We start from the raw sequence: 26,765 nt of genomic DNA, 5'->3' as shown, positions 1-26,765 counted from the left end.
ATCCATTATACACATTTGCGTTCCCTTCATTTGCATTTGGAGAAGGCAGTGGCACCCCACTCTAGTACTCTTGCCTGGAAAACCCCATGGACGGAGGAGCCTGGTAGGCAGCAGTCCATGGGGTCGCTAAGAGTCAGACTCAACTGAGCGACTTCACTTTCACTTTTCACTTTCATGCATTGGAGAAGGAAATGGCAGCCCACTCCAGTGTTCTCACCTGGAGAATCCCAGGGATGGGGGAGCCTGATGGGCTGCTGTCTACTGGGTCACACAGAGTCAGACATGACTGAAGCGACTTAGCAGCAGCAGCAGCATTTGCATTTGATTTACTTTTCCCTGTTACTAATTTCCTGGATAACATCTATATTTCTATATGGAGTTATATCTTTGAAACCATCTTGTATCTCTTTGCAGGTGTATACAAATAAACCAGATTGGCAAATCATACTATAACTGAAAGGTGAGAGAAAAAAAATCTAATTTCTGTATTAGTGCTCCAAGAATCTGGTCTTCCTCATGAGTCCCTACTTGCCAGTTAACTAGGAGAACATAAATGTTTAGGCTCACTGTTTTAAAATACTGGTTTATGAGGACTAATTGTCAAATTTTCAGGAATTTTGAGAGCCCAGTTGTTAAATACAAATAGTATTTAAATTATTAAACTTACAATTAATTATATTATATCAAAGACAAAGATAATGCTCAAAAATCTATCACTTCCTAATTATTTCACTATATTTACTTTTTATACTTTTAAGTTTATTTACATCTACTGTAAATAGGGGCTTCCCAGGTGGCACTAGTGGTAAAGAACCCACCTGCCAATGCAGGAGACATAAGAGACACAGGTTCGATCCCTGGGTTGGGAAGATCCCCTGGGGGAGGGCTCAGCAACCGAGTCCAGTATTCTTGCCTGGAGAATCCCCATGGAGAGAGGAGCCTGGTGGGCTGCAGTCCATAGGGCTGCAAAGAGTCAGACACCTCTACTTAGCACGCACACCCACTGTATTTGTACATAGAAATACTGTACAGTGATTTTGTAGTGCGCTTCTCTTCCCAACATGTTGGTAGCTTGAAATCATCCTTGATGGGAGTACTTATACCACAAAAATCAGCAAAGGCTACATATCTGGATTTGTTTTTATTATTTTATTGATTGTCTAGGCTTAAGAAAGAAATGCAGGAAATGTTAATAATTCAGATTAACAACTGTGTTGCCTGTAGCCATTACATTGTGAACACCAGAAAAAATGAGAAAATCCTCTTTCGGTATTTGAAAACTCTTCAGCAGTTACATGGGTTATTGGCAAATGAGTGAAGATGCAACCAACATATGTCTTGGATGCTTCAATTTCCTCTTACTAAGATATGACCATAAAGCACAATGTCAAGTTACAGTTGTGTTGGAACTACATTCACTCCCCAGTTGCAATCACAGGTTAGTTGTAGATGCACACGTTTACCAGCACACCACTGACAACACTCAGACAGTCCCTTGCCAGGGCGCATGACTTGCAATCTAGAATTTACTTCCTCCCCCTCCCCCATCCCAGTCCCTCCACTGAGCACCTTTGTGTCTTAGTAAATAAACTGTAGGCCAGTATACCATGGTTCTACCCCCAGGGCTTCCTTCCACTGAATCATGCCAATTTCACTTTTGGCTGCTCTGACAGACAGGAACTGGACTCTTCCCAAAGTCTTAAATAAGAGCTACCTGACACCCTCTCTTACCTGACATACCTCTTTTATTTTAAAGTTTTCCTTCACCCCTGAAAGGTCCACTGCTATCCTCACATGCAAGTACAGTCGCCCCTCAGTTCAGAGCTGGGATTTGTTCCAGTCCCCCTGTGGATCTGAAAATCCAAGGATGCTCAAGTCCCTTATATAAAATAGTGTAGTATTTACATATAATCTAAGCTCATCCTCCCATATACTTTAAGTCATTACTTATAGCTGTAAATACAATGTAATGCTATGTAAACAGTTTCCTTTGCCAACTGAAGCTTTCCTTTGGGGAATACTGAGATTTTATTTTATTTTTCCTTAATATTATCTATAGTCAGTTGGTTGAATTTTAATTGCAGAATCTATGGGTACAGAGGGCTAACTGTATACTTATGGCCTGGTGCCATGGCTGGGGAATCTGTCTTGTAGGCTCTATAGGAGAATTCCAGAAACTGAGTCCACCAGATTTGGGTGTGATTTGCTAAAAGGAAGTGAGATGAGAGGGAATGGGATAAAGGAATTTAGAGAATCTTCTCCCAAGACAATAGGCTAGTCTTCAAGTCTGTTTACTTGAAACACAATCCAGTATTTGAATGCTAAAAGCTGTATCTGAGCAGGAGGACTGACTATATAATCTGTGGGACCCAGTGCAAAATGAAAATGTGGGACTCCTTGTTCCTATTGTGAAGAATTTCAAGATGGTGGTGGCAGAACATCTGTAAGTCCATCACAAGCTGGGGCCCGGTGAGACACCCATCACACCCCATGATGCCAGCTCTGTTGTACATTTTCTTTCTCTTTCCATTCCTTCAGACACATTACTGACTACCATCCCCTCTCCTGCCCCAGGCACATGGATGTTCTGAGAGTGAATCACATATTCACAAAGGCAAAATAAAAAGCAAATTAATATATTTTTTAGTTATTTAAATTTCCTAAATCAAGGACTTCCCTGGTGGTCCAGGGGCTTTGACTTCAAGCTTCCAATACAGGGGGCCCGAGTTCCATGCTTGGTCAGAAAATTAGATCCTAAATCCTCAAATAAGATTTTGCATGCCTCAACTAAAGAAGCCACATACTACAGCTAAGTCCTGATGTGGCCAAATAGATTTATAAATATTTTCAAAAATAAATAAATGTCCTAAAGCATACCCAGATCCACTCCCCTGAGTCTGAGAATGGCAAAATCACTTTTCTTTCATTTATTTATTCATTCATTCACCATTGATTTACTGAATATTGCCCTCCTCCTAGGGGATCCCTAGGCCTGAGGGATTTAATAGTAAGCAAAGCAGACCTGTCTTTGTCCTTGTGAGGGTCTCCGTTTAGTCCAAGAAATGAACTCTAAAAAATCAGTGATTCACCTAAATAGACAATTATAGACTGGAATAAAAGAAGAGGCATGGGTAAATAAGCATGGTTTAAAAAAAAAGAAGAAGAAGAAGCATGGTTTTAAGAGCAAGCCTTGAATATATTAAAGAAGATTGACCTGGCCCAAGGATGTAGGTTGGGAATGGGTGGTTTGGGGTTTCCCTGGGTGATCTTAGGCTGAGCCCCAAGTAGAAGTTTAAAGACAGGGAGCCAAGCCCATTCCTAACAGAGGGAAGAGCAGGTGCTGTGACCACGGCCCCCTGCACACTCCTTGTTGAGCGATATCCCTCTCTCCTGGTTGCTTGGGGTTCCATCTAAGCTGTTCTTACCTGTTGCCTTTTCAGATTCTCTGATTCTGGGAAACAAAGAATTGACAGTACACCTGAAAATGACCAGAAGGAGGATGTACTGGGTCCCCAGGTCTTCTGGTGGCCTTGTGAATCTCGGCTTGGATGTAGATGATGACATGGTTTCGGGACTTAGCTATGTAAGTAGATCTCCTTTGCATCAAAACACCAGAAAACTGAGTTCACAGGTACTTTCAATGGTCATAAACTGGATCAAATTTTTTTGGTCCCCTATTTATTCAATTTTGATTTTTTAAAAATGAAGCTCTGGCTTCTACAATTAGATGAATCATAATTGTTGGTTATGATGCACATTCATGGCTCATACAGCTGTCTCCCACTACCCTCCACTCCCCACCCCATCTCTGTCTCTCTCACTTATTTATGCATTTACTTATAATAATATGATAAGCACCAATAAATCTACCACCAACTCACCAGTTCAGACCTTGACCCCATTACATTCCCAAACTCTCCCTGGTTCCTTCAGGAACCACTATTCTGAACCTTTACCCAAGGATCCCTTACTGTGTTTTTCAAGAGAGTATTATTTATTCCATATGAAGTCCTAGAAATAATATACCTTTTTCATTTCAGTGGTTTCCTACTTTATCAAAAGGGTAACATGTAATGTCTTGTGATTTGTTTTTTACTTCTTGATTTCTTTTTAATAGTTTTATCCTTAGAGAGTGACTTGGTTTTGCATTCTGTGGGTGACTAAACATAACACCCTTTCTTCTTGTCTACAGTGTTTATGGCCAGAGAAAAGCCCAGAGAAGTTGAGGGAACTGCCCAGAGTAGGAGCAGAGCCAGAGCTGGGAGCTGGTTGTTCTGACACATCACTCATTCCCTACCTGGCAGGCTTTCCTTTATTTATTTTTATTGAGACATAAGTGGCATAAAACATCATATGACTTTCAGATGTATGATATAATGATTCATTATTTGTATAAATTATGAGAGGATCACCACAATATCCATCACCACTCATAGTTCAACTATTTTTTTTTCTCATGAGAAATTTTAAGACCTACTCTCTTAACAACTTTCAGATATGCAGTGCGATATTATCAGTTATAGCTACTATGTTGTACATTATATTCCCATGACTTATTCATTTTATAAATGCATGTCTGTACTTTTTGACCACCTTCACCCATTTTGCCTATCCTCACCTCTGGCAATTACCAGTCAGGTTTTTGTTTTGTTGTTCGTTGGGTGGGTATTTTTTATTCTATTCGGTTCAGTGCAGTTCAGTTGCTCAGTTGTGTCCGACTCTATATGACCCCAGGGACTGCAGCACACGAGGCTTCCTTGTCCATCACCAACTCCCAGAGCTTACTCAAACTCATGTCCATCCAACCATCTTATTCTCTGTCATCCCCTTCTCTTCCTGTCTTCAACCTTTCCCAGCATCAGGGTCTTTTCCAATGAGTCAGTTCTTCACATCAGGTGGCCAGAGTATTGGAGTTTCAGTTTCAGCATCAGTCCTTCCAATGACTATTCAGGGTTGATTTCCTTTAGGATTGACTGGTTTGATCTTGCAGTCCAAGGGACTCTCAAGAGTCTTCTCCAACACCACAGTTCAAAAGCATCAATTCTTTGGCACACAGCTTTCTTTATAGTCCAACTCTCACATCCATACCTGACTACTGGAAAAACCATAGCTTTGACTAGATGGACCTTTGTTGGCTCCATGGTGTTGGATAAGACTCTTAAGAGTCCCTTGGACTGCAAGGAGATCAAATCAGTCAATCCTAAAGGAAATCAGTCCTGAATATTCATTGGAAGGACTGATGCTGAAGCTGAAATTCCAATACTCTGGCCACCTGATGTGAAGAACTGACTCATTGGAAAAGACCTTGATGCTGGGAAAGACTGAAGCCAGGAGGAGAAAGGTGTGACAGAGGATGAGATGGTTGGATGGCATCACCAACTCAATGGACGTGAGTTTGAGTAAACTCTGGGAGTTGGTGATGGACAGGGAGGCCTGGTGTGTTGCAGTCCATGGGGTCACAAAGAGTCGGACACGACTGAGCAACTGAACTGAGTTGAACTGAACCTTTGTTGGCAAAATGATGTCTCTGCTTTTTAATATGCTGTCTAGGTTGATCATAGCTTTCCTTCCAAGGAGCAAGCATCTTTTAATTCCCATGGCTGCAGTCACCATCTGCAGTGATTTTGGAGCCCAAGAAAATAAAACCTCTCACTGTTTCCATTGTTTCCCCATCTATTTGCCATAAAGTGATGGGACCAGATGCCATGATCTTTGTTTTCTGAATGTTGCGTTTTAAGCCAACTTTTTCACTCTCATCAAGAGGCTCTTTAGTTCTTCTCTTTCTGCCATAAGGGTGGTGTCATCTGCATATCTGGAGTTATTTATATATCTCTCAGCAATCTTGATTTCAGCTAGTGCTTCATCTAGCCCAGCATTTCACTTGGTGTACTCTGCATGTAAGTTAAATAAGCAGAGTGACAATATACAGTCTTGACATACTCCTTTCCCAATTTGGAACCGGACTATTGTTCCATGTCCAGTTCTAACTGTTGTTTCTTGACCCACATACAGATTTCTCAGGAGGCAGATGGTTCCCATCTTCCCATCTTAAGAATTCCCATCTCTTTAAGAATTTTCCACAGTTTGTTGTGATCCATACAGTCAGAGGCTTTGCTGTAGTCAATAAAGCAAAAGTAGATGTTTTTCTGGAACTCTCTTGCTTTATTCTATTGGGGTGGCCAAAAAGTTCCTTGGGGGTCTTTCCATAACATCCTATGGATGTTATATCTCAGATATATGTAAGTGAGATCATAGACTATTTGTCTTTTTCTGTCTGACTGCAATATCCTTTCTCTAGGAGGCTGAATGCGGAAAGATCTATCCTCCTTGGGTGGCTGGTCCCTCATTCCCTCAGGACAATATTTGTGAGGTCTGAAACTGATGCTCTTTTGTTTTTTCTTTCCCAAGAAAACAATAACTGTTGAAGACAGCCCCTGGAGACAGCAGGCGAGGGAACCTGAGGCACCAGGGAGAGGGAAGTATGATGCTGCCTGGAAAACCATGATTCCCTTCCAACCGAAGCCAAAGTGAGTCCTGAATGGGAGCTGAGGGTCGGTACCCTCCAGGGCAGTGATACTCAGGCCCTCACACCTGGACCCCTCCAAAAGGCTGCACAGCCCTGTCCCAACAGTGTCCTGTCACCCTCCACAGCCAAACACCTCCCAAGAAACCTGAGACACATCAGGGCAGCGCAGCCAGCACCTCCATTCATTCAGCCAGTCAGTCAACAGGACTCATCGACACTGGGCTAGACTATGGGGGGTAACAGTGAGCCAGCCAGCCACAACCCTTGCCCATCACCGACCTCACATGGGGGAGAATGAGTAAGCTTATAAGCATGCCAACCAAGTTGCATCTAGTCAAAGCTATGGTTTTTCCAGTAGTCATGCATGGATGTGAGAGTTGGACTGTAAAGAAAGCCAAGCACCAAATAATTGATGCTTTTGAACTGTGCTATTGGAGAAGACTTTTGAGAGTCTTTTGGACTGCAAAGAGAGCCAACCAGTCCATCCTAAAGGAAGTCAGTCCTGAATATTCATTGGAAGGATTGATACTGATGCTGAAACTCCAATTCTTTGGCTACGTAATGCGAAGAGCTGACTCATTGGAAAAGACCCTGATGCTGGGAAAGGTTTAAAGTGGGAGGAGAAGGGGACAACAGAGGATAAGATGGTTGGATGGCATCACTGACTCAATGGACATGAGTTTGAGTAAGCTCTGGGAGTTGGTGATGGACAGGGAAGCCTGGTGTGCTGCAGTCCATGGGGTTGCAAAGAGTCAGACAGGACTGAGCGACTGAACTGAAACATCTGATTATTGCTGTTTGAGGAAGGTGTGTAAAGAAATGTGGGGGTGTGAGGGACACAGAATAGCGACAGCATGATAGGTTCTGAGTGACACTGAAACTGAGACCTGGAGCATGAACGGGAGGCCGATGTGGGCAGCATGTGCAAGGGCCTGGCCTTGCAGTGGAAGAACAGAGTGATGTGCGTGTCCAGGATCTGAGAAGGAGGCCAGTGCCTCTGCAGAGTCCTATTCATAGTGGATGCGGCAAGGCGACACCACCAGCATGTCTCCACAGACCACATGAAGTACGTCGGTCTTCATTCAGTGAAAAATGGGCAGCCATTGAAAAGGCCAAATGCCCTATGATGTTACCTTAAACTTAAGAGTTTAAGAAATTCATGGAGCCTCCTCTACTAAACCATAGTTTCAACCATCCCCAAATGACTTTCTGGTTTATACACCTGGGGCTTCAGGGGACTCCACAGATTCACACACATACTCATTTATGCAGCATTTGTTGACAGGCGCTTAACACTTCTGCTCTGATCCCTCAGTGTTTCGTCATGGGAAAAACTTTGTATTTAGGAATCCCTCTTCGCCCCAGTGTTTTTCTAACAAACAAACAGCAGTGGTTTTCCTGTTTTTTAAATTTGAGCTTCTGTCAATACCAGTTACATTGTTACCCACCAAATCAATCGTATCTCCACCAGGAATAGAGAACTTTGGTAGTACTTGAGTTCAGCTGGACAGCCTTATCTTAGAGAAGAAATGTTTCTGCTGGGCCCTTGGAATATCAGCCCTGGTGCATCAGTTTTGGCCCAACCCTTGCCATCACAGATGGCCCCACACATCTCCTACAATGTCTCATCTTCCCTCAGTTCTTCTCTCCCAACATCTCCCACAGAGGCCCGGCTAGCATTGTCCAGAACGTACAACCATGATCGCTGGTGGGCTGGAAGGATGTAAAGGGCCAGAATGTGGAGAAAAGAGGCCATAACCCTGAACAAGAGAACATCTTGCAAGTCTGGCATTTTTGTCTTCACATCTATCTCCCCAAATCTTTTTTAATGTTGAATTTTCCTCATATCGAACCATATAACATTAGAGACAATGTTGAAAAAAAAGTGAAATTACAATCTCAACACCTTAATGAAATCATTATTTGTCTTTTGTGAACGATTCACAAAGATATGACCTTATCATTCTTATTTACTTTTTTTGTTTTTACAGTTTTTATGGAAGTTACAGAAGCAGAGCATACAAATTTAAAGTGATGAGAATTTAGTTTTGCTCCTTTGCAATTTCTAACCCCTACTTCAAAGTCAATCTATGAATGATTTGATATGAATTGTTATATAATTTGATGTTTATTATATATAATATGCTGCTGCTGCGTCGCTTCAGTCGTGTTTGACTCTCTGCGACCCCATAGACAGCAGCCCACCAGGCTTCCCATCCCTGGGATTCTCCAGGCAAGAACACTGGAGTGGGTTGCCATTTCCTTCTCCAAGGCATGAAAGTAAAAAGTGAAAGTGAAGTTGCTCAGTTGTGTCCAACTCTAGCGACCCCATGGACTGCAGCCTACTAGGCTCCTCCGTCTATGGGATTTTCTAGGCAAAAGTCCTGGAGTGGGGTGCCATTGCCTTTTCCGATATATAATATAGATATTTAAAATATATATAATATAGATATGTGTATATTGTTCTCTGTCTGACCTCCTTTATTTCTTCCTTTTTTATATAAGTAAAAATATTTTAAACTTCTTGATCTTCAAGTGACCTTTTTTTCAGTATGCTTAGAGCCGGCTCCATGTTCTGCGTGTAGATCGTCCCTATTTTTAGACCCTTCTGCACTGTTTTCTGGAAAATCCCATGGACAGAGGAGCCTGGTAGGCTGCAGTCCATGGGGTCGCTGAGGGTCGGACATGACTGAGCGACTTCACTTTCATTTTTCACTTTCATGCATTGGAGAAGGAAATGGCAACCCACTCCAGTGTTCTTGCCTGGAGAATCCCAGGGACGGGGGAGCCTGGTGGGCTGCCGTCTATGGGGTCGCACAGAGTCGGACACGACTGAAGCGACTTAGCAGCAGCAGTAGCAGCAGCACTGTTTTCTACAACATGGTGCAGGATATGCCGTATTTGTCTTCTTTCTTTTTAAATCATTCCTCTGTTGCTGGATGTTTTTGTTGCTTCTGGTTTTTAACGATGAGAACTGGGGAAAAAGCACAGTGTGGTCCTCTGGATGTAGGAAAAAATATTTTTTCATGACTATTATTTGTGATGTTAATAATAGTCATGAAAAAGTACTGTTTTCTCCACGTAGACGGTGTAGAATCCACACTGTGGTTTCCCCCCAGTCCTCGTTCATCTCTTCCAAGTTCTGCCTGTGCCTGAGCTGTCCAGCCCTGGAGCCCACGCCCCGGTGTCACCGTGTTGCCCGTGTCTCTTCTGCTAGGTTTCCTGAGCCCCAGCCCCTGGATGATGCTGGCCTGTTCTCCTACCTCATGCTGTCATGGCTCAGCCCGCTCATGGTTCGAGGTTTACGGAGAAGCTTAGATAAGGACAACATCCCCCAGCTGTCAGTACACGATGCTGCAGACAAAAACGCCAAAAGGTAAAGTCATGCTGGGCAAGCCCACGGGGTTAAAGACCATGTCTTGGCAGTCGGTGCCAAGTCGCTTCAGTGTGTGTTTTAAGGGGAGGGGGATAGTGGTTCATCTTCAGACAAGCAAAATATATCAGTTCTCCCTTTGTAGCAGGAACCCTCCTTCTATGGGAGGTTCTTAATCTGGAGTTAAGTAATAATTTATGTATTTCATATGTAAATATTTACATATTTACATACAGGCTAGAGAACTTTTTCTGGAACAAGAATTCTCATCTTTTATCGGGTCTGTCTGAGGTCCCAGGACCCTGAGAAAGAAAGTACTGCTTCTTGTCCCTTTTGCCATTTTTGGTGTGTGGATAAAGCATTTATCTGTGTCACAGATCATTACATTTTGGCTAGTGGCCCAGGCTCTTAAGCCACCTTGAGCCACCACTAATCGTTGTGGGATTACATTTCCTGTACCATCTACCTCACAGGTGAAATTAGATCAAAAGGGGAGGGGTGGGAACGAGTGACCTGGAATGTCCTGTACTCATGTTACTGCCTCTAGGTTCTTCATGAGAGACACCAGGTGTAGATGGCCTTTTCCAAATGTATCCCAGACATGACGGCACTCTAAGAGTCTTCCTGAAAAGAATATTCAGTGGTCAGAGAGTTTGTGAACCGTCAGATGCTATCACCAGGTCTCAGAGATTTATAAAGAAAATCAGTGTAGTGAAGGCACTGACAAAGCAGAAACTGGTTGAATTTTGAACCATTGCTTCTTAGACTCAGGAAAAAAAATAGAGGTTCCAGGGAGCACCTCTTGGATAATACCAGATATTGGTAGAATCTCACCTCTTACCAGCTATGATGTCAGAGGAGTTACTTACCTATGTTTTTGTGTATAAAATAGTGAATTATAAAAAAAATATCTCTCATTGCCCTTCGTTGGCTCATTGTGAAAATCTCATGGATGGAGGGGCCTGGTAGGCTGCAGTCCATGGGGTCGCTGAGAGTCAGACATGACTGAGCGACTTCACTTTCACTTTTCACTTTCCTGCATTGGAGAAGGAAATGGCAACCCACTCCAGTGTTCTTGCCTGGAGAATCCCAGGGACGGCAGAGCCTGGTGGGCTGCCGTCTATGGGGTTGCCCAGAGTCGGATACGACTGAAGTGACTTAGCAAGAAGCAGAAGAGGTAATAGATTTGATGTAAAGCACCTGGGAAAATGCCAGACACATCATAGGCCGTCAGTTAAATGTCAGCTTGCTTGTTCTTCCCTAACCATTGCGAAGACCAGGTCTCCTAATTTACTTCTGTTCTCTTTCTGCCCCCTGGTGCTGCCTTTTTTATTCTGTAACTCACAATGCCTCACCACCAACATTTTTGCAATCACTCCATCTTTACATGTTTCTTTGAAATGGTAATTTCCCATGCATTCACACTTTTAGAGGGATTTCTTTCTATGTGTTCACCATTTAACAGGGCTTCCCAGGTGGCACTAGTGGTAAAGAACTCACCTGACAAAGCAAGAGACTCAGGAGACATGGGTTCCGTCCTTGTTTCAGAAAGATCCCCTGGAGCGGGGCCTGGCAACCCATTCCAGTATTCTTGCCTGGAGAATCCCATGGACAGAGGAGCCTGATGGGCTATGGTGCATAGGGTCACAGAGAGTCAGACATGACTGAAGCAACTTGGCACACCATTTAACAGGCAGCATTCTGGGTTGCGTCTTCCCTAATCCTTCAAAAGAGCTGCTTTGTTTCCTATGAGGATGGGCTGACAGAGTGCCAACCATCACCCTCACCACCACTCTCAGCGGGATGACCATCGTCAGCACCATCATCTTCATCCTGTGATCACCGTAATCCCTCACATGTTAACTCTTCTTAACTACAGAGCATCTCCCCACCCATTGTCTCCTTTGACCATTCCCAAAGGATTATGAAATAAACAAGGCAGATGTTATTTCCCCCATCTTACAAATGAAGAACTGGAATTAAGAGAATTATGTTCCCTGAATCATATCATGAATGAATGGAGGAGGTAAAATGTGAAACCACGTCTCTTGAATCTGAATCTAATAATCATGGCCAGAAATAGATAGTGTTTCCCAGAGAGCTGTGGGTAGGCTACGGAAGACTTGGATTTGTTTAGCCAAAGTAGAACTGACTCTAGAGCTTGTTGTTCCTGCGGATTGTGTCATGTGTGGAGGCAGGGCTAGAATGAGGAGAGGCAGCCCCATGGTTTGGCCTGAGCAACAGCATCCACAAACAAAAGAATCCTCCAACACAGACAGGTGTCATGGGGACGTTTTGGCTTTGTCGAGCTAGGGTCCGGGCCCCTCAGGTTATCTGGTCCGCATAGGTGGGCCTGGATGGAATGGGGGTAGTTTTTTAATAACTCAGAAAGGAAGAAGCCTGGAGTTTTGATTGCAGAAGGAAAGTGGGACAGAAAGGTCTCATGGTATTGGTTCCCTTCTGGTTTAGGCTGGGCAGGAGTATCCATGGCTGGAGGAGTAAAGAGTTGAAAGGGCCAGAACTGCTTTGTCATGAGAGACTTACTGAGATTCTGGGCAGAGGATGAGAACCAGATGCTGACAGAGCTCTCTGAGAACAGGCACATCCAGTGCCGCTGTCGGGCCCTGGGGGCAAACGGCAGCCCAAAAGGGGACAGCTTTGTCCACTGTGCTCTTGCTGTCTAAGGAGCAGCAGCTTTGGCGAGTGCCTGGAGTCCCTTGGCCTGATCCACGACGCTGTCATGATTGCTGTTGTTCAGTTGCTAAGTCATGTCTGACTCTTTGTAACCCCGTGGACGTCAGCATGCCAGGTTTCCCCGTCCTTCACTAACTCCCGGACTTTGCTTAACATCATGTCCATTGAGTCAATGATGCCATCCAACCATCTCATCCTCTGTCACCCCTTTCTCCTCCTGCCCTTGGTCTTTCCCAGCATCAGGGTCTTTTCTAATGAGTTGGCTGTTTGTGAGGTGGCCGAAGTATTGGCGCTTAAGCGTCAGTCATTCCAATTAGTATTTATAGCTGACTTCCTTTATGATTGACTGGTTTGATCTCCTTGCTGTCCAAGGGACTCTTAAGACTCTTCTCTAGCACCACAGTTCAAAAGCATCAATTCTTCAGCATTCAACCTTCTTGATGGTCCAACTGTCACATCCGTACATGACCACTGGAAACCCATAGCTTTGACTAGACAGATCTTTGTCGGCAAGGTGATGTCTCTGCTGTCACCATGGGCAGTGCTAACCGCTTTCCAAACAGTGGAACTGGCCATAGGGAATCAGGAGCCAGGATGTCCAAGTTCAGCCAGCATGGTGCCTGCAGCTGATAGATTGGACTGTGGATGCATGGTGAGGCAGGGAGGCATCCAGAGCGAGATTAAGAGTCCAGAAGCCTTGAGTATCATAATGACTATTGTCTAGTCACTTGTTCCTGCCTCTGAAACAAAAGAGAAGTGTAGGAAAGTCAACACAATTTTAAATCTTTTCATGAAAACTTCTTGGATGCTTTTTAAAAAAAGCTTATATACAAATAGTATATCAATTTTCTCTCCAAAGAAATGTTTTAGGTGTTCTTATTTTGCTGGTGTAGCACAAAGCTCCCAGGCATCATCAGCTTGGAATGTCAAAATTAGGATACATTTTTGGTTGCATGATCCAACACTGGGGCGCCCTTTTGGGAATTTTGAAATAAATAAGGACACTTTTTGGAGATCAGGGTTCTGTGCTTTATGAATCTTATTTTGTGTATAAAAAGGAAGGGCGATGTTTTTCAGAGCCTTAGGCTGTTTCTTCAACGAACTGTATTTCAGGGTAACAAAACAGTTGATGAGGGAAATTTCTTTTTTTAATATTTCCATATTTATTTTTATTTGGCTGTGCCAGGTTTTAGTTGCGGCATGCAGAATCTTTAGTTTCAAAATTTGGGCATGTGGGATCTAGTTCCCTGACCAGGGATCGAACCCAGGTCCCCTGCATTGGGAACTTGGAGTCTTAGCCACTGGACCACCAGGAAAGTTCTGGGAAAATTATTTTTTTTACAGAAAATTCAAGCTGATAACTATAAATGGAATGATAGAATTAGACAAACCACCATTTTGCCAGTCCTGTCGGAGGTGGATATAGGCAACAATCATCACCGATGGGGAACTTGGCAATGGATGAGTCAGGCTAACACACCTTAACTCAGTGATCCAGCTTAACATATCCAAAAGTGGGATAGCACACTTTGTGCGTCTTCTGATGTGATAAAAGGAACATATACTATATCATCTATTAAGTATTTTTGCCAGCTGACTTGAATTCTGAATTTTATTATGCCTCTCACCCCACTCCAGTACTCTTGCCTGGAAAATCTCATGGATGGAGGAGCCTGGTAGGCTGCAGTCCATGGGGTCGCTAAGAGTCGGACACGACTGAGCGACTTCACTTTTCACTTTCATGCATTGGAGAAGGAAATGGCAGCCCACTCCAGTGTTCTTGCCTGGAGAATCCCAGGGACAGGGGAGCCTGGTGGGCTGCCGTCTATGGGCTCGCACAGAGTCGGACACAACTGAAGTGACTTAGCAGCAGATCTAGCTAACAGCTTAATAGGAAATACATGGCATAGAAACTTATGCGAGCCCCACAGGGGTGCAATCAGTCAAATCCAGAATGTGGAAAACTCAACAGGATAAATCATTCAGATTCTTTAGAAAGTAAATGGCAGAAAACGCAGAGGATTGGAAATTGTTACAGATAAAATGAGATGCAAGAGGTCTGTCAGATTTGTCTTTTAACTGCAATGAGTGGGACCTGTTTGGATCTTGATTTAGGCAAACTAACTGTAAGAACATATTTTTGAAATAATTAGAGAAAGTTGAATTAAATGCCATTCTTACTATGCTATTAATATATGCCTATTATTAATAGTTAATAATGAATAGTCATTAATTCATAACCATTTTTATGGTTACTCTGTGGCTTTTTAGGGCTTTATCCGGAAGAGATGCATACTGAAGCATTTATAGATGAAACAATATCTTTGGGATTTGCTTGAAATATTCTTGCAAAAAGAAAAATAATGGAAGGGGAGGAGAGATCAAACAAAAATGTCAAATGTTGGTAATTCTTGGAGCTGGGGCATGCATGCAATCTAAATGCCCTGTACTGTTCTCTCTCCTTGTGTTATCTTTGACAATTTCTGTAACCAAGTTCCTAGACCAGCAAGAACTGGGAGAGTTGGGTGATACAACCAAAGAGATTTCATTTGCTTCCATTTTCTTCTTTTCAAGGCTTCGTCTTCTTTGGGAAGAAGAAGTCTCAAGGCATGGAATCGACAAAGCTTCAGTGCTTCGAGTGATGCTGAGATTCCAAAGAACAAGGCTTATTTTTGATACAATTATGAGCTGCTGCTTCTCCATCGCAAGTGTTCTGGGGCCCGTAAGTAGCAGACTTGACGAGGTGTCCGGACTTCAGGACTTGGTGATTAGCATGTTTAGATCCATGCCAAGAACTGGAGCTGTCTTGAGACTTCCCTGGTGGGTCAGTGGTTAGGACTCCACACCTCCAACTGGGGGGAGGAGGTGGGTGTACAGGTTTGATCCCTGGCTGGGGAACTAAGATCCTATATGCCATGCAGGGTGGCCACAGAAAATAACAATAATTTTTTAAAACCTCAAAACATAAATAAACAAACAAATAGATTTGAGGATGTCCGTCTCTCAACTGCTGCTCAGAAAATGAAGGCTTTCTGGGGGCAGTGGAGCTAGTAGTAGTTGGAAGTGCAAATTCTGCAGCCAGTGCTTAGGGTCCAACTTTGGTTATGCTACTTAATTTCTGGGTGACTTTGGGAAATTTGTTTACCCCTTCTGTGCCTTGGTTCCCTCATGGAACCCCATGATGCTTGCAACCATAGTCCTCATGGAAACTCTCATGTTTGAAATGGAGAGCCTGACATTGTCTGGCTCATAGGGCGACATTAAGTTCAGTATAGAAAACATTTAGAACTCAGTCTGTCTCAGGATGTGGGAGCTGCTTTGAGAAATGGCTGAACAGCTCAGGGCATGTAGGAGACTCCATATACCGTGGTTAGGATGAATGGGCTCGCTATTTCCTGTTAGTTCCTCAGCTGCAGACAGCGAACCTGGCTGTCCCAGCTGGGGTCACGTGCTCACTTGCTTGATCAGCAGTGGAACGCTTTCATTGACGATCCAGCCTAGACTGTGTGCATTGGAGCAGGCGACCATCTTCCCAGAAGAAAATAGAGGTGTTGTTACCAGCTCAGGGGAGAGGGGTTGCAGGTCAGGAGGAAGCAACAGCTGATGACACCACAGAAAGAAGTGACTTGGGTGACAGCGCGTTCTCCATTCGTCCCTCCAGATCCACTCTCCACCCTTGTCCACACCACCCTATGCTTTGCCCCTAGTGTGTGACCTCTCTGGATCACATTCGTGGGGTACCTCTGCCTCTGGCTTCTGGTTGAGTTTGACCAGTGGGAGACCCCATCTGGAGGCTGGAGGGAAGGAGAAGGTGAGGGCAAGATATATATCACTCTGACTCCCTCCCTCCCTGTCACTGAGGGTTGGTGACCAGATCCTAAAATGAAGGGCCCTTTTTGTATTACTTTCTTCTTCTAGGCTTCAGTAAAACTCATCCTCCCCTCCCCATTTAGTTTCCTGTGGTTGCTAGCTCCAAGGTGCTTCTCCATTCCTGTTAAATTTCCTCAGTTCTGCCCACATCTTTATAAATAGTCAGGTTATTAACCCCTGGATTACTCCATGTGTGTGTAATCTATTTCCCATTGGGACTGATGCTGAAATGTGGTCTCTGTACTCTGGTGCCAAATCAAATCTCAGAGACAGAATTTTGGTGAAGGGCTTCCCAGGTGGAGCTAGTGGTAAAAAAAAAAAATATCCCTCTGCCAGTGCAGGAGATGCAAGAGACATGGGTTCAGTCCCTGAGTTGGGAAAAGCCCCTGGAGTAGGAAATGGCAACCTAGTCCAATAGTCTTGCCTGAAAATTCTATGGACAGAGGAACCTGGTGGGCTACAGCCCATGAGGTCACAAAGAGTTGGACACGACTGAGTGACTAAGCAGCCACACACTCACACAGAAAAGAATAGCTTTGTTGCTTTGCCAGGCAAATGGGGACATAGTGGGCTAATGACCTCAAAACTGTGTGTCCCAATTCAGGGGGATTTGGTAAGGAGTCTTATACCAATCCTCATGGCTCAGACAGTAAAGAATTTGCCTGCAATGATGGAGACCCGGGTTCGATCCCAGGGTTGGGTAGATCTGCTTGAGTAGAAAATGGCAACCCACTCCAGAACTCTTGCCTGGAGAATTCCATGGACAGAGGAGCTTGGTGGGCTACAGTTCATGGAGTCACAAAGAGTCAGACATGACTGAGTGACTAACGTTTTCACTTTATAGCAATGGTTCAAGGGTGAGGTTTGCTGATGAGATCAGGGTGTGTGTATGGCCTGCCCTCCTTTAATCTGGCCTCAGGAGGTTTTCTGATGAGCTTCTGTGGTTCTCGAGGTTATCAAACTGTGACCTTGTCTCTGGAGCAGAGTATTTCATCAAGTAGTTAGCAGCTTCCATTTGTTGGGCGTTTTAATTCTGCAGAAGAGCTCAAAGATATTGTTATGTGTATCCCTTGAGGAGGAACCAGGACCCTGCCCAAGACTGTGCTATTGTTTCTTGGCTGCTCCTTCCTTGTCTCCACATCCCCTCTCTTCCCTTAGGAATGCAGGGAAGGTCATGGAGGCTGGAGTCTGTTCCACACAAATGAGAAATAGGGGGCACAGAATAGGCTTCTGCGTTCAGGAGCACCAGAGCATCCTGCTTGGTTTTAGGACCAGTATGAGGTGGTGGAGCTGGGCTTCAGATCTGGGTCAGTTGAACTCCTAAGTGTCCTCCAACTGGACTGTGATCTTCTGAGTGCAGAATTGTGCTTGAGTCAGTTGTGATCATCTAGTAAGCCCCCTCTCTTGACCTGAGGACCTCACACCCAGTGCACTTTGTTTAGGTGTTGCCTGAAAGCAGGATTGGGAATTCAGAGTGATCCAAACTCCTGTTTCCTTTTAGATACTGCTTATACCAAAGATCCTGGAATACACCGAAAACCCATCCAGGGATGTTGCCTATGGAGTTGGGCTTTGCCTTGCCCTTTTTTTCATTGAATGTCTGAAGTCTCTGAGTATGTGCTCATGCTGGGTCATCAACCAGCGCACAGGCATCAGGTTTCGTGCAGCTGTCTTCTCCTTTGCTTTTGAGAAGCTGATGCAATTTAAGTCTCTAACACACATCACCGTGGGAGAGGTAAGTGACGAGGTTGCACATTGAGGGGGTACTTTCCTCCTCCTCCTCCATACCTCCTTACCCTGGAGGCCAAGGGACGGAGAAAAGGCTGGAGACAAGGAAGAAAGAGAAAGGAAATCATTTCCAGGGTGAGTGTTGATAACCATCAATAATTGCCTCTGGGATCATAGGAGCAGGTCAACAGTAAATGAGATTCCAGCTGTATTCAAAGCCTTAGAGAGGATTTATCCATCCATTCAATAAATTGTTACTGAGGTATGCTTTGGGCCAAGCCCTGTTCTAGGCCCTATGGGTATGTGCTAAGTCACTTCAGTCGTGTCTGACTCTATGTGACCCCATGGACTGTAGCCCACTAGGCTCCTCCATTCATGAGATCCTCCAGGCAAGAATACTGGAGTGGAAAGAGCCATTTCCTTCTCCACCTAGGGGTATAGTTCAGTTCAGTTGCTTAGTCGTGTCTGGCTCTGCGACCCCATGGGCTGCAGCCCGCCAGGCCTCCCTGTCCATCACCAACTCCTGGAGCTTGCTCAAACTCATGTCCATGGAGTCAGTGATGCCATCCAACCATCTCATCCTCTGTTGTCCCCTTCTCCTCCTGTCTTCAACCTTTCCCAGTATCAGGGTCTTTTCAAATGAGTCAGCTCTTTGCATCAGGTGGCCAGAGTATTGGAGGTTCAGCTTCAGCATTAATCCTTCCAATGAATATTCAGGACTGATTTCCTTTAGGATGGACTGGTTTGATCTCCTTGCAGTCCAAGGGACTCTCAAGAGTCTTCTCCAACATCACAATTCAAAAGCACCAGTTCTTTGGCACTTAGCTTTCTTTATGGTCCAACTCTCACACCCATATATGACTACTGGGAAGACCATAGCTTTGACTAAACGGACTTTTGTTGGCAAAGTAATGTCTCTGCTTTTTAATAAGCTAAGTTGGTCATAGCTTTTCTTCCAAGGAGCAAGCGTCTTTTAATTTCATGGCTGCAGTCACCATTTGCAGTGAGTTTGGAGCCCAAGAAAATAAAGTCTCTCACTGTTTCCATTGTTTCCCCATCTATTTGCCATGAAGTGATGGGACTGGACGCCATGATCTTTGTTTTCTGAAGGAGTTTTAAGCCAACTTTTTCACTCTCCTCTTTCACTTTCATCAAAAGGCTCTTTAGTTCTTCACTTTCTGCCATAGGGTGGTGTCATCTGCATATCTTAGGTTATTGATATATCTCCCAGCTATCTTGATTCCAGCTTGTGGTTCATTTAGCCCGGCATTTCACGTGATGTACTCTGCATATAAGTTAAATAAGCAGGGTGAAAATATACAGCCTTGATGTACTCCTTTCCCAATTTGGAACCTGTCTATTGTTCTATGTCCAGTTCTAACTGTTGTTTCTTGACCTGCATACAGATTTCTCAGGAGGCAGGTAAGGTGGTCTGGTATTCCCATCTCTTTAAGAATTTTCCACAGTTTGTTGTGATCCACATAGTCATAGGCTTTGGTGTAGTCAATCAGCAGAAGTAGATGTTTTTCTGGAACTCTCTTGCTTTTTCGATGATCCAGTGGATGCTGGCATTTTGATCTCTTGAGCTACCAAGTCCTCCCATACTTTTCTTCCCAACTCGTCTGAGGGGATCAGTGCAGGCCAGACTACTGGAGTGGGTAGCCTTTCCTTTCTTTAGGGGATCTTCCCAATCCAGGGATCAAACCCAGGTCTTCTGCATTGCAGGCAGATTCTTTACCAGCTGAGCCACAAAGGAAGCCCAAGAACACTGGAGTGGGTAGCCTATCCCTTCTCCAGCGGATCTTCCTGACCCAGGCATCGAACTGGGGTCTCCTGCATTGCAGGCCGATTCTTTACCAAGTGAGCTATGAGGGAAGCCCACCAAAGGGGTACAGCAGTGGCCAAAAAGACAAAAATCTTGGGACTTCCCTGGTGGTCCAGTGTTTAAGACTCCATGCTTCCATTGTAAGAGGATATGGGTTCCATCTCTGGTCTGGGAACTAAGATCCTTCATGCAGCTAAAAATTAAAACAAAAAAACCATGAATCCCCAGTAGAAGCACATCAGAAACCACATCCCCTCAGATGCCCTGGGGAGGAAGGTATGGGAGGACTTGGTAGCTCAAGGAAAAACAAGCAGAGATAATCTCTGGGTGTTAATTTTCTTATCTGCAGAGGAGAAATACTTACAGCTGCCTGGTTATTGTTATTGATGGGTTATTTCCTAGCTGGAGCTCCCTACAGCATAACACAAACAATGGCAGAGACTGAAGAAAGATATATGACCAACTATGACCCAGAGTCATGGGGGGATATTGGAATTTTCTATGTTTAATTTCACTTTCTCTATTTTTCTACTATTACTACTACAGCTACTGCTAAGTCACTTCAGTCGTGTCCGACTCTGTGCGACCCCATACACAGCAGCCCACCAGGCTCCCCTGTCCCTGGGATTCTCCAGGCAAGAACACTGGAGTGGGTTGCCATTTCCTTCTCCAATGCATGAAAGTGAAAAGTGAAAGTGAAGTCGCTCAATCATGTCCAACTCTTAGCGACCCCATGGACTGCAGCCCATCAGGCTCCTCCGTCCATGGGATTTTCCAGGCAAGAGTACTGGAGTGAGGTGCCATTGCCCTCTCCGTCTCTATTTTTCTACTGCTTACCAATTGCCTTGATGAGCATGGATTACTTTTATATTGAAACAGATCATTTAATTTTTGGAAAAGACATCCTTGCTCTGGCTCTTTCCTCTCAAACAAACTCCTTTGTGATCTGGCCTCAGCAGCTGTCCTGCCTCATCTCTTCCTGTGTTCCTTTCTCTAGTCCTAGGTTGACTTCTACCCTCCTGGCCAGGCAGGGCTAAACCTCTAGCCCCAAATGGACCAGGCATTGTCCACCTCCAGGCAGCTTTGCTCACATCACTCCCCCTGCCCTTTCAAAATCTCATTCAATCTTCAAAGGCCTGCCTGAGATGGTCTCTCCTTCATGATAGTATCTCTAGACCCCCTCTTTCTGACCCTACTCCCCACCAAGCCCAAATCTGGTTTCTCCACTCAGACGAGCTCCCTTCAAAGACATAAACTATTTCAGATCCACAACTCTATCCCTCAAAAAGCCCAGCATCTGAATTACACAGGATAATCTCCAAAACACAGTCGGCTAAATGAGCCATTGCCCCCAAACAGATGCTTCTTCTAACTCAAATACCAACAAATGTAAGATTTTTGTCTTACATGATAATGTATTGTTATCATTATTACTGTTCTTCTTCACCATTTTACTCATTCTCTAACCTTAGGCAACTTGTTCAGCCTCTCTGGAACTGTGGGATAGTAATAGGACCAACCTTGTAGAAGTGTTGTTTTACAGGATTACGTGAGTTAGTACATATAATGGAGAAGGCAATGGCACCCCACTCCAGTACTCTTGCCTGGAAAATCCCATGGACGGAGGAGCCTGGTAGGCTCCAGTCCATGGGGTCGCACAGAGTCGGACGCGACTGAAGCGACTTAGCAGCAGCAGCAGTACATATAAAGCATGTAGAAGAGGGGCAGTGATTCATGTGTTCAGTTGTATCATTAATTCCTTGTAGGCCTTAAGCATCAAAGCTACCCTGTCCTCCTGCACTTGACTGGAGCTCAAGGATCCATGGCAGCCCTTCTCCCTGTTCTCAGCAAAGTTATCCCACTAACTGTGAACATCCTTTGAGCCAGATATTATCCCAAACCCGTCACTAAGTTGGCTCACTCGGTCCTCTGATGACCTCTTACGTGATAGCTTCTGTTACTGTTCCCATTGTCATGGAGGGGGAAACTGAGGCCAGGAAAGGGTATGAAACTTGGACAAGGTCACACGATTGGTAAGTGGCAGAGCCTGGCTGCAGATTCCAGGCTCTGAACTCGAGCTGCCACCTGCCTTGCTAAGGAGATCTTCTGCATTCAGGCCAATGCTGCTTCCTTTTCTGTTTGTCTGTTCCAAGCCCCACTATATGTGAAGTCCAACCTTCCCAACATCTTCACAGAAGCAGAAAATAAGACGATCCATTTGGAACTGAAGATGGAAGTAGTTGCTCATATGAGGATTTCTAGAGAGTTACTTCCATAAATTTTATATTAAAATTAATTTTAAGGACACCTGGGCTGTGTCCATGTCCCGGCTATCGTAAAACATGCTGATGTGAACATTGGGGTTACATGTGTCTTCTTCTCAGGATATATGCCCAGTAGTGGGGTTGGTGGGTCAGATAATAGATTTAGCCCCATCCTAGTTTCTAAAGGAATCTCCATACTGTTCTCCATAATGGCTGTATCAGTTTACATTTCTGGCAGAAACTACCACAGCACTGTAAAAATTTTAATTAAAAAAGCAATAGAAAAAAAAGTTTAAAAAAGCACACCTGAATACTTTCTCCTTAGGAAAGAAATAGAAAAACTAGTATAGATGACCCCCTACACCTGGTCACTCCTCCTATGCCTGAACTAACATCACCTCCCAACTTTTAAAAGTACATTTAGGTACACATGTGAATTACCCATAGAAAACATAATATATTTTGTGTGCATGTTTTTGCATAAATCATACTGCATTTTACATAGTTCTGCAGCTTGGTTTTACCAATAGGAAATGTAAGATATGTATTTTTGGGTGAGATTTTTACATCAGTGGTACTACGTCACTTACATCATTTTGCAGTTTTTTCTTCTCTCCTCGTTATGTCTTGAATTTCCATGTTGGCACATTTAGATCTTCCTCATTACTTTTCAGTGATGCTTACTCATAATTAAAGCACTTTCTCTTTTCTTTATTTTTCACTGTGATATAATTGATGTAGAACTTTGTATTAGTACAAAATACACAGCATAATGGGCCTTCCCAGGTGGCATTAGTGGTAAAGAACCCGACCGCCAATGTAGGACACATGAGAGACATGGGTTTGATCCCTGGGTCAGAAAGATCCCCTGGAAGAGGGCATGGCAACCCACTCCAGTATTCTTGCCTGGAGAATCCCATGGACAGAGGAGCCTGGTGGTCTACTGGGTCGCAAAGGGTCGGACATGACTGAAGTGATTTAGCACGCATGCACACATACAGCATAATAATTTCATGTATGCATATATCACAAAGTGATCGCCACAATATGTTTAGTTAACAACCAGCACTATGCATAGTTACAGACTTTTCTTGTGATGAGGATTTTTAAGATCTATTTTCTTAGCAAGTTCCAGGTATACGATACAGTTTTGTTAACTATAGTCACCATGCTGTACCTTACATTCCCAGGACTTATTTATGTTATAACCGGTAGCTTTTACCTTTTGATCACTTTTGTCTGTTTCTATCACCGCCATATAGCCTTCTCAAGGTGTGAAAATATTTTACATGCGCTACCTCATTCAGTTATCACATCAACGCTATAAAGTAGGTTGTTTTATTATTCCCATTTTACTGATGAGGCAACAGAGGCTCAGAGTGACTGAGTCACACGTCTGTGGCTCCATAAATGACAAGCCTGAGATGTCAACACTTGACAGCGTGCTCCAGGATCCAATATTAACTAACACTTCTTAAGTGAGTGCTTTAAGCTTCGCCCACCAGTGGATGCTGAGGATGTTTCTGGGTTTGCTGCCATGGGCAGTGCTATCATCAACATCCTTCTGTATGTGCTTCGTCCAGCACATCAGAGTGTTTCTCAATGGAGAGATGAAAGTGACAGTCATGGGGTTTGTATAATTATTAGTTTTTGAAAGACACTGTTAACTTGTCCTCCAAACTGGCTGTACAAAGTTATGCTCACCCAACACTAAAAATTTTTTAAGGCTCAGCCTGGGGCGCATTCTGGGCTCTGGAAGGAGATTGGGTTCAAATGAAAAGAAAACCACTTCTTAAGGATTCAGGTTGGTAATTCCACAAGACATTAACAAATTGATTCCTTAAATATTTTGTGACTTGGAATGTCAGCTTTTATACAATGCAGTAGGCAGTACATGTTGGGGAGGGAAGGAGTGGGCAGAGGAGTCTATAGCAGAGAAAGGAGAAGGAGAAAAAGACTCAGCTCCTGCCAAAAAATGCAGGTATTATTATTAGAATGAATGGAATGGAATGGAATAGAATAAAATACTACAAGCAACTCTGTGGAATCTGGCTATTAGTAGTAGTAGCTAATTAGCAGCAGCAGCAATAGTTCAAAAATGTACCTTTCGTTGGGTGCAGTCTATGTGTGCAGGTATCTATCTCACTGACATTCTTACAATAACCATGTAATCATTCCAGCTTTATAGGTGGAGGCTCAGAGTGGCAAAGTAACTTGTTCAGGGTCACAAAGCTAGTGACATGAGACCTGTGAACCTGGTGTGTCTCGCCACTCTGCCACCCTGCCTCTCTAGCTTGCCTGCCCATAGAAGGCATGGCAAAGCCACCTGTCACAGCCACATGCAGCCTCTTCTGGGAACTTGGAGAGGTGACCCCTGTGTCCACGGGCTTATTGTCTTACAGGCCATTGGCTTCTTCACCACCGATGTAAACTACCTGTTCGAGGGAGTGTACTATGGGCCCCTGGCCATGCTCTCCTGCTTACTGTTGATAAGCTGCAGCATCACCTCTTGCCTCATTCTCGGACCCATAGCGCTCATTGCCATGCTGTGCTATATTCTGTTTTTGCCGCTGCAGGTAATGTCTTTGCCACCCATTTGATGTTGGACATTCCCCAGAACTCTTAGGGCTCTGGAATTGGGGGTGCTTCTGAATGGGAAGGCTGACACTTGCTGACTGCTCATTCTATTGCAAGTGAGATTCGGAGTCAATTCCTACCTCAAATGGTTCTCTGGCCACCATGCTGGGGCCTCATAAATATTAATAAGAGGTGAATCTGATGGGTGAGGTCCACCTCGTGGGTTTCTGTGAGTGATTATCTGCTTCATGGACTTTCCTCAGTAGCTATCTTCTGTGGAAGATTTTGGTTCCTTCTCTTTTACCCGGACTGTGCTGGTATACTAGAGCTGACAGCATAGAACATTGGCACAATTTAATGGGGGAAGGGAAGCAAATTTGCTGCCAAAGATTCAGCTGAAAAAAAAAAGGGCAAAACAGGAAGTGACTCTTGGATTTGTGTGCTCTGAATTATTGAAATGGAGTGTTTTCCTTTGTCAGTTCAGGTACTCTAATCAAAAGGTGATTGTGGTCCCACTGCACAGCACAGGAAACCATATTCAATATCCCGTGACAAACCCTAATGGAAAATTATATATATATATATAACTGAGTCATTTTGCTGTACTAAGAAATTAATACGGCACTATAAATTAACTATACTTCAATAAAATTTTTTTTAAAAAGGTGATGTAATTGGTAGAGGGTTTAGGGTTCCCAGAGGCAGAGGAGTCATGTTTCTGTTTAGTTGACCAAGTTCTGGCTTGGAACCCAGAAGAGAAAGCCCCCCAAGGATGTGTGAGGCAGGTGTCTTGAGGCATGATGGCCCAGAGAGGCTTCTAAACCTTCAGCGGGGACCAGGAACCGAGAGTGCAGGATTAGACCCAGGGATTCAGTCCACACGCAAAGCTGACTTTGGAAGTACTCTCAGTCGCCACACTAATGCCAGACTGCACTTTCCTGCCCTTATAAAAGATGCTCTTGCTGCATCCTCACTGCAGGTATTCCTGACCAGAAAGCTTGTGGAGTCACAGAATCATACATCAGAGGTCAGTGACCGGCGCATCCGCATGACCAGTGAAGTTCTCACCAGCATTAAGTTGATTAAAATGTATGCCTGGGAGAAGCCATTTACAAAAGTAATTAAAGGTACAGAATATCTGGCTTTCTGCTCTGAGCCTGGGATGTCATGGTGGACTGAGCCTTTCACCTTCTGGGGATTCTTTCATCTTCTGGAGCTTGATCTATGCTCCTGGGAGAATGTTCTTGTGATTCATTTCTTCATTTTGAATTTTCCAGATCTCAGAAAAAAGGAAACAAAGCTCTTGGAGAAGTGTGGGTTTATCCAGAGCCTGACCACAGTCATCTTGTTCCTAGCCCCCTCCTTATCTGTAGTACTGCTGTTCCTCACCCACACAGGCTTAGGGTTGAAACTCACAACTTCAGAAGTAAGTGCTGGGGTACTTCGTTTCCTCCCTCATATTGATAGGGAGTTTTCTCATGTGTCCTTTTCCAGTCCATGCCCCCTGAAAGATCTAGAGGTTTTGTAAATGAATACTACAAATGAATCTTGATTTTCCAGGCTGTTAGGGTCTTGAGCTTTCTTCCATTTCAGTCCATATGTGGAGCTGATATCCCCTGCATAGCAGCTGCGGGGGCAGGAGCGGGGTGGGGAATGACTATCATCTGGGGGTGCAGTGGAGGTGAAATGTGTAATTAAAACCCAGACAACGCTGAGGTTGAAAATCCTGAAGTGGAGAGCTCCTCCGATCTCAAGATAGGGCCCTGGAAATGCATTTTAAATGCAAAGGTCTGGCTTCTTCTGTCTTTTCTTTTGTGGTCTGACCCTGGCCTTGGGGAGCAGCAGCTGCCTTTCAAAGTTAGGAATTTGATTAATTGACAATAGAGGCTTTCCAGGTGCTCAGTGGTA

The 26,765-nt window shown here is 44.2% G+C and overlaps 1 protein-coding gene across 4 annotated transcripts in view; it reads left to right on the top strand.

The window, feature by feature from the left end:
* Window positions 1-26,765, top strand: part of ABCC11 (ATP binding cassette subfamily C member 11) — an 88,197-nt gene that overhangs the window by 6,890 nt on the left and 54,542 nt on the right. For 2 of the 4 annotated variants that reach the window (XM_044931216.2, XM_006043886.4), the window contains exons 2-9: window positions 3,441-3,583; window positions 6,409-6,527; window positions 9,744-9,902; window positions 15,168-15,315; window positions 17,965-18,198; window positions 24,683-24,856; window positions 25,837-25,984; window positions 26,135-26,283. In XM_044931216.2, coding sequence (XP_044787151.2) covers window positions 3,485-3,583; window positions 6,409-6,527; window positions 9,744-9,902; window positions 15,168-15,315; window positions 17,965-18,198; window positions 24,683-24,856; window positions 25,837-25,984; window positions 26,135-26,283 — 1,230 coding nt within the window. In that variant the 5' untranslated portion in view covers window positions 3,441-3,484. Of the gene's footprint in view, window positions 1-414; window positions 461-3,440; window positions 3,584-6,408; window positions 6,528-9,743; window positions 9,903-15,167; window positions 15,316-17,964; window positions 18,199-24,682; window positions 24,857-25,836; window positions 25,985-26,134; window positions 26,284-26,765 lie in introns of all 4 variants that reach the window. The other 2 variants (XM_044931214.2, XM_044931215.2) reach the window with 2 other exon arrangements.

The sequence above is a fragment of the Bubalus bubalis genome, chromosome 18, assembly GCF_019923935.1.
Source record: "Bubalus bubalis isolate 160015118507 breed Murrah chromosome 18, NDDB_SH_1, whole genome shotgun sequence".
Lineage (NCBI taxonomy): Eukaryota > Metazoa > Chordata > Mammalia > Artiodactyla > Bovidae > Bubalus > Bubalus bubalis.
The sequence above is the reverse complement of the archived record's forward strand: the minus strand, read 5'-3'. Positions and strand labels throughout refer to the sequence as shown.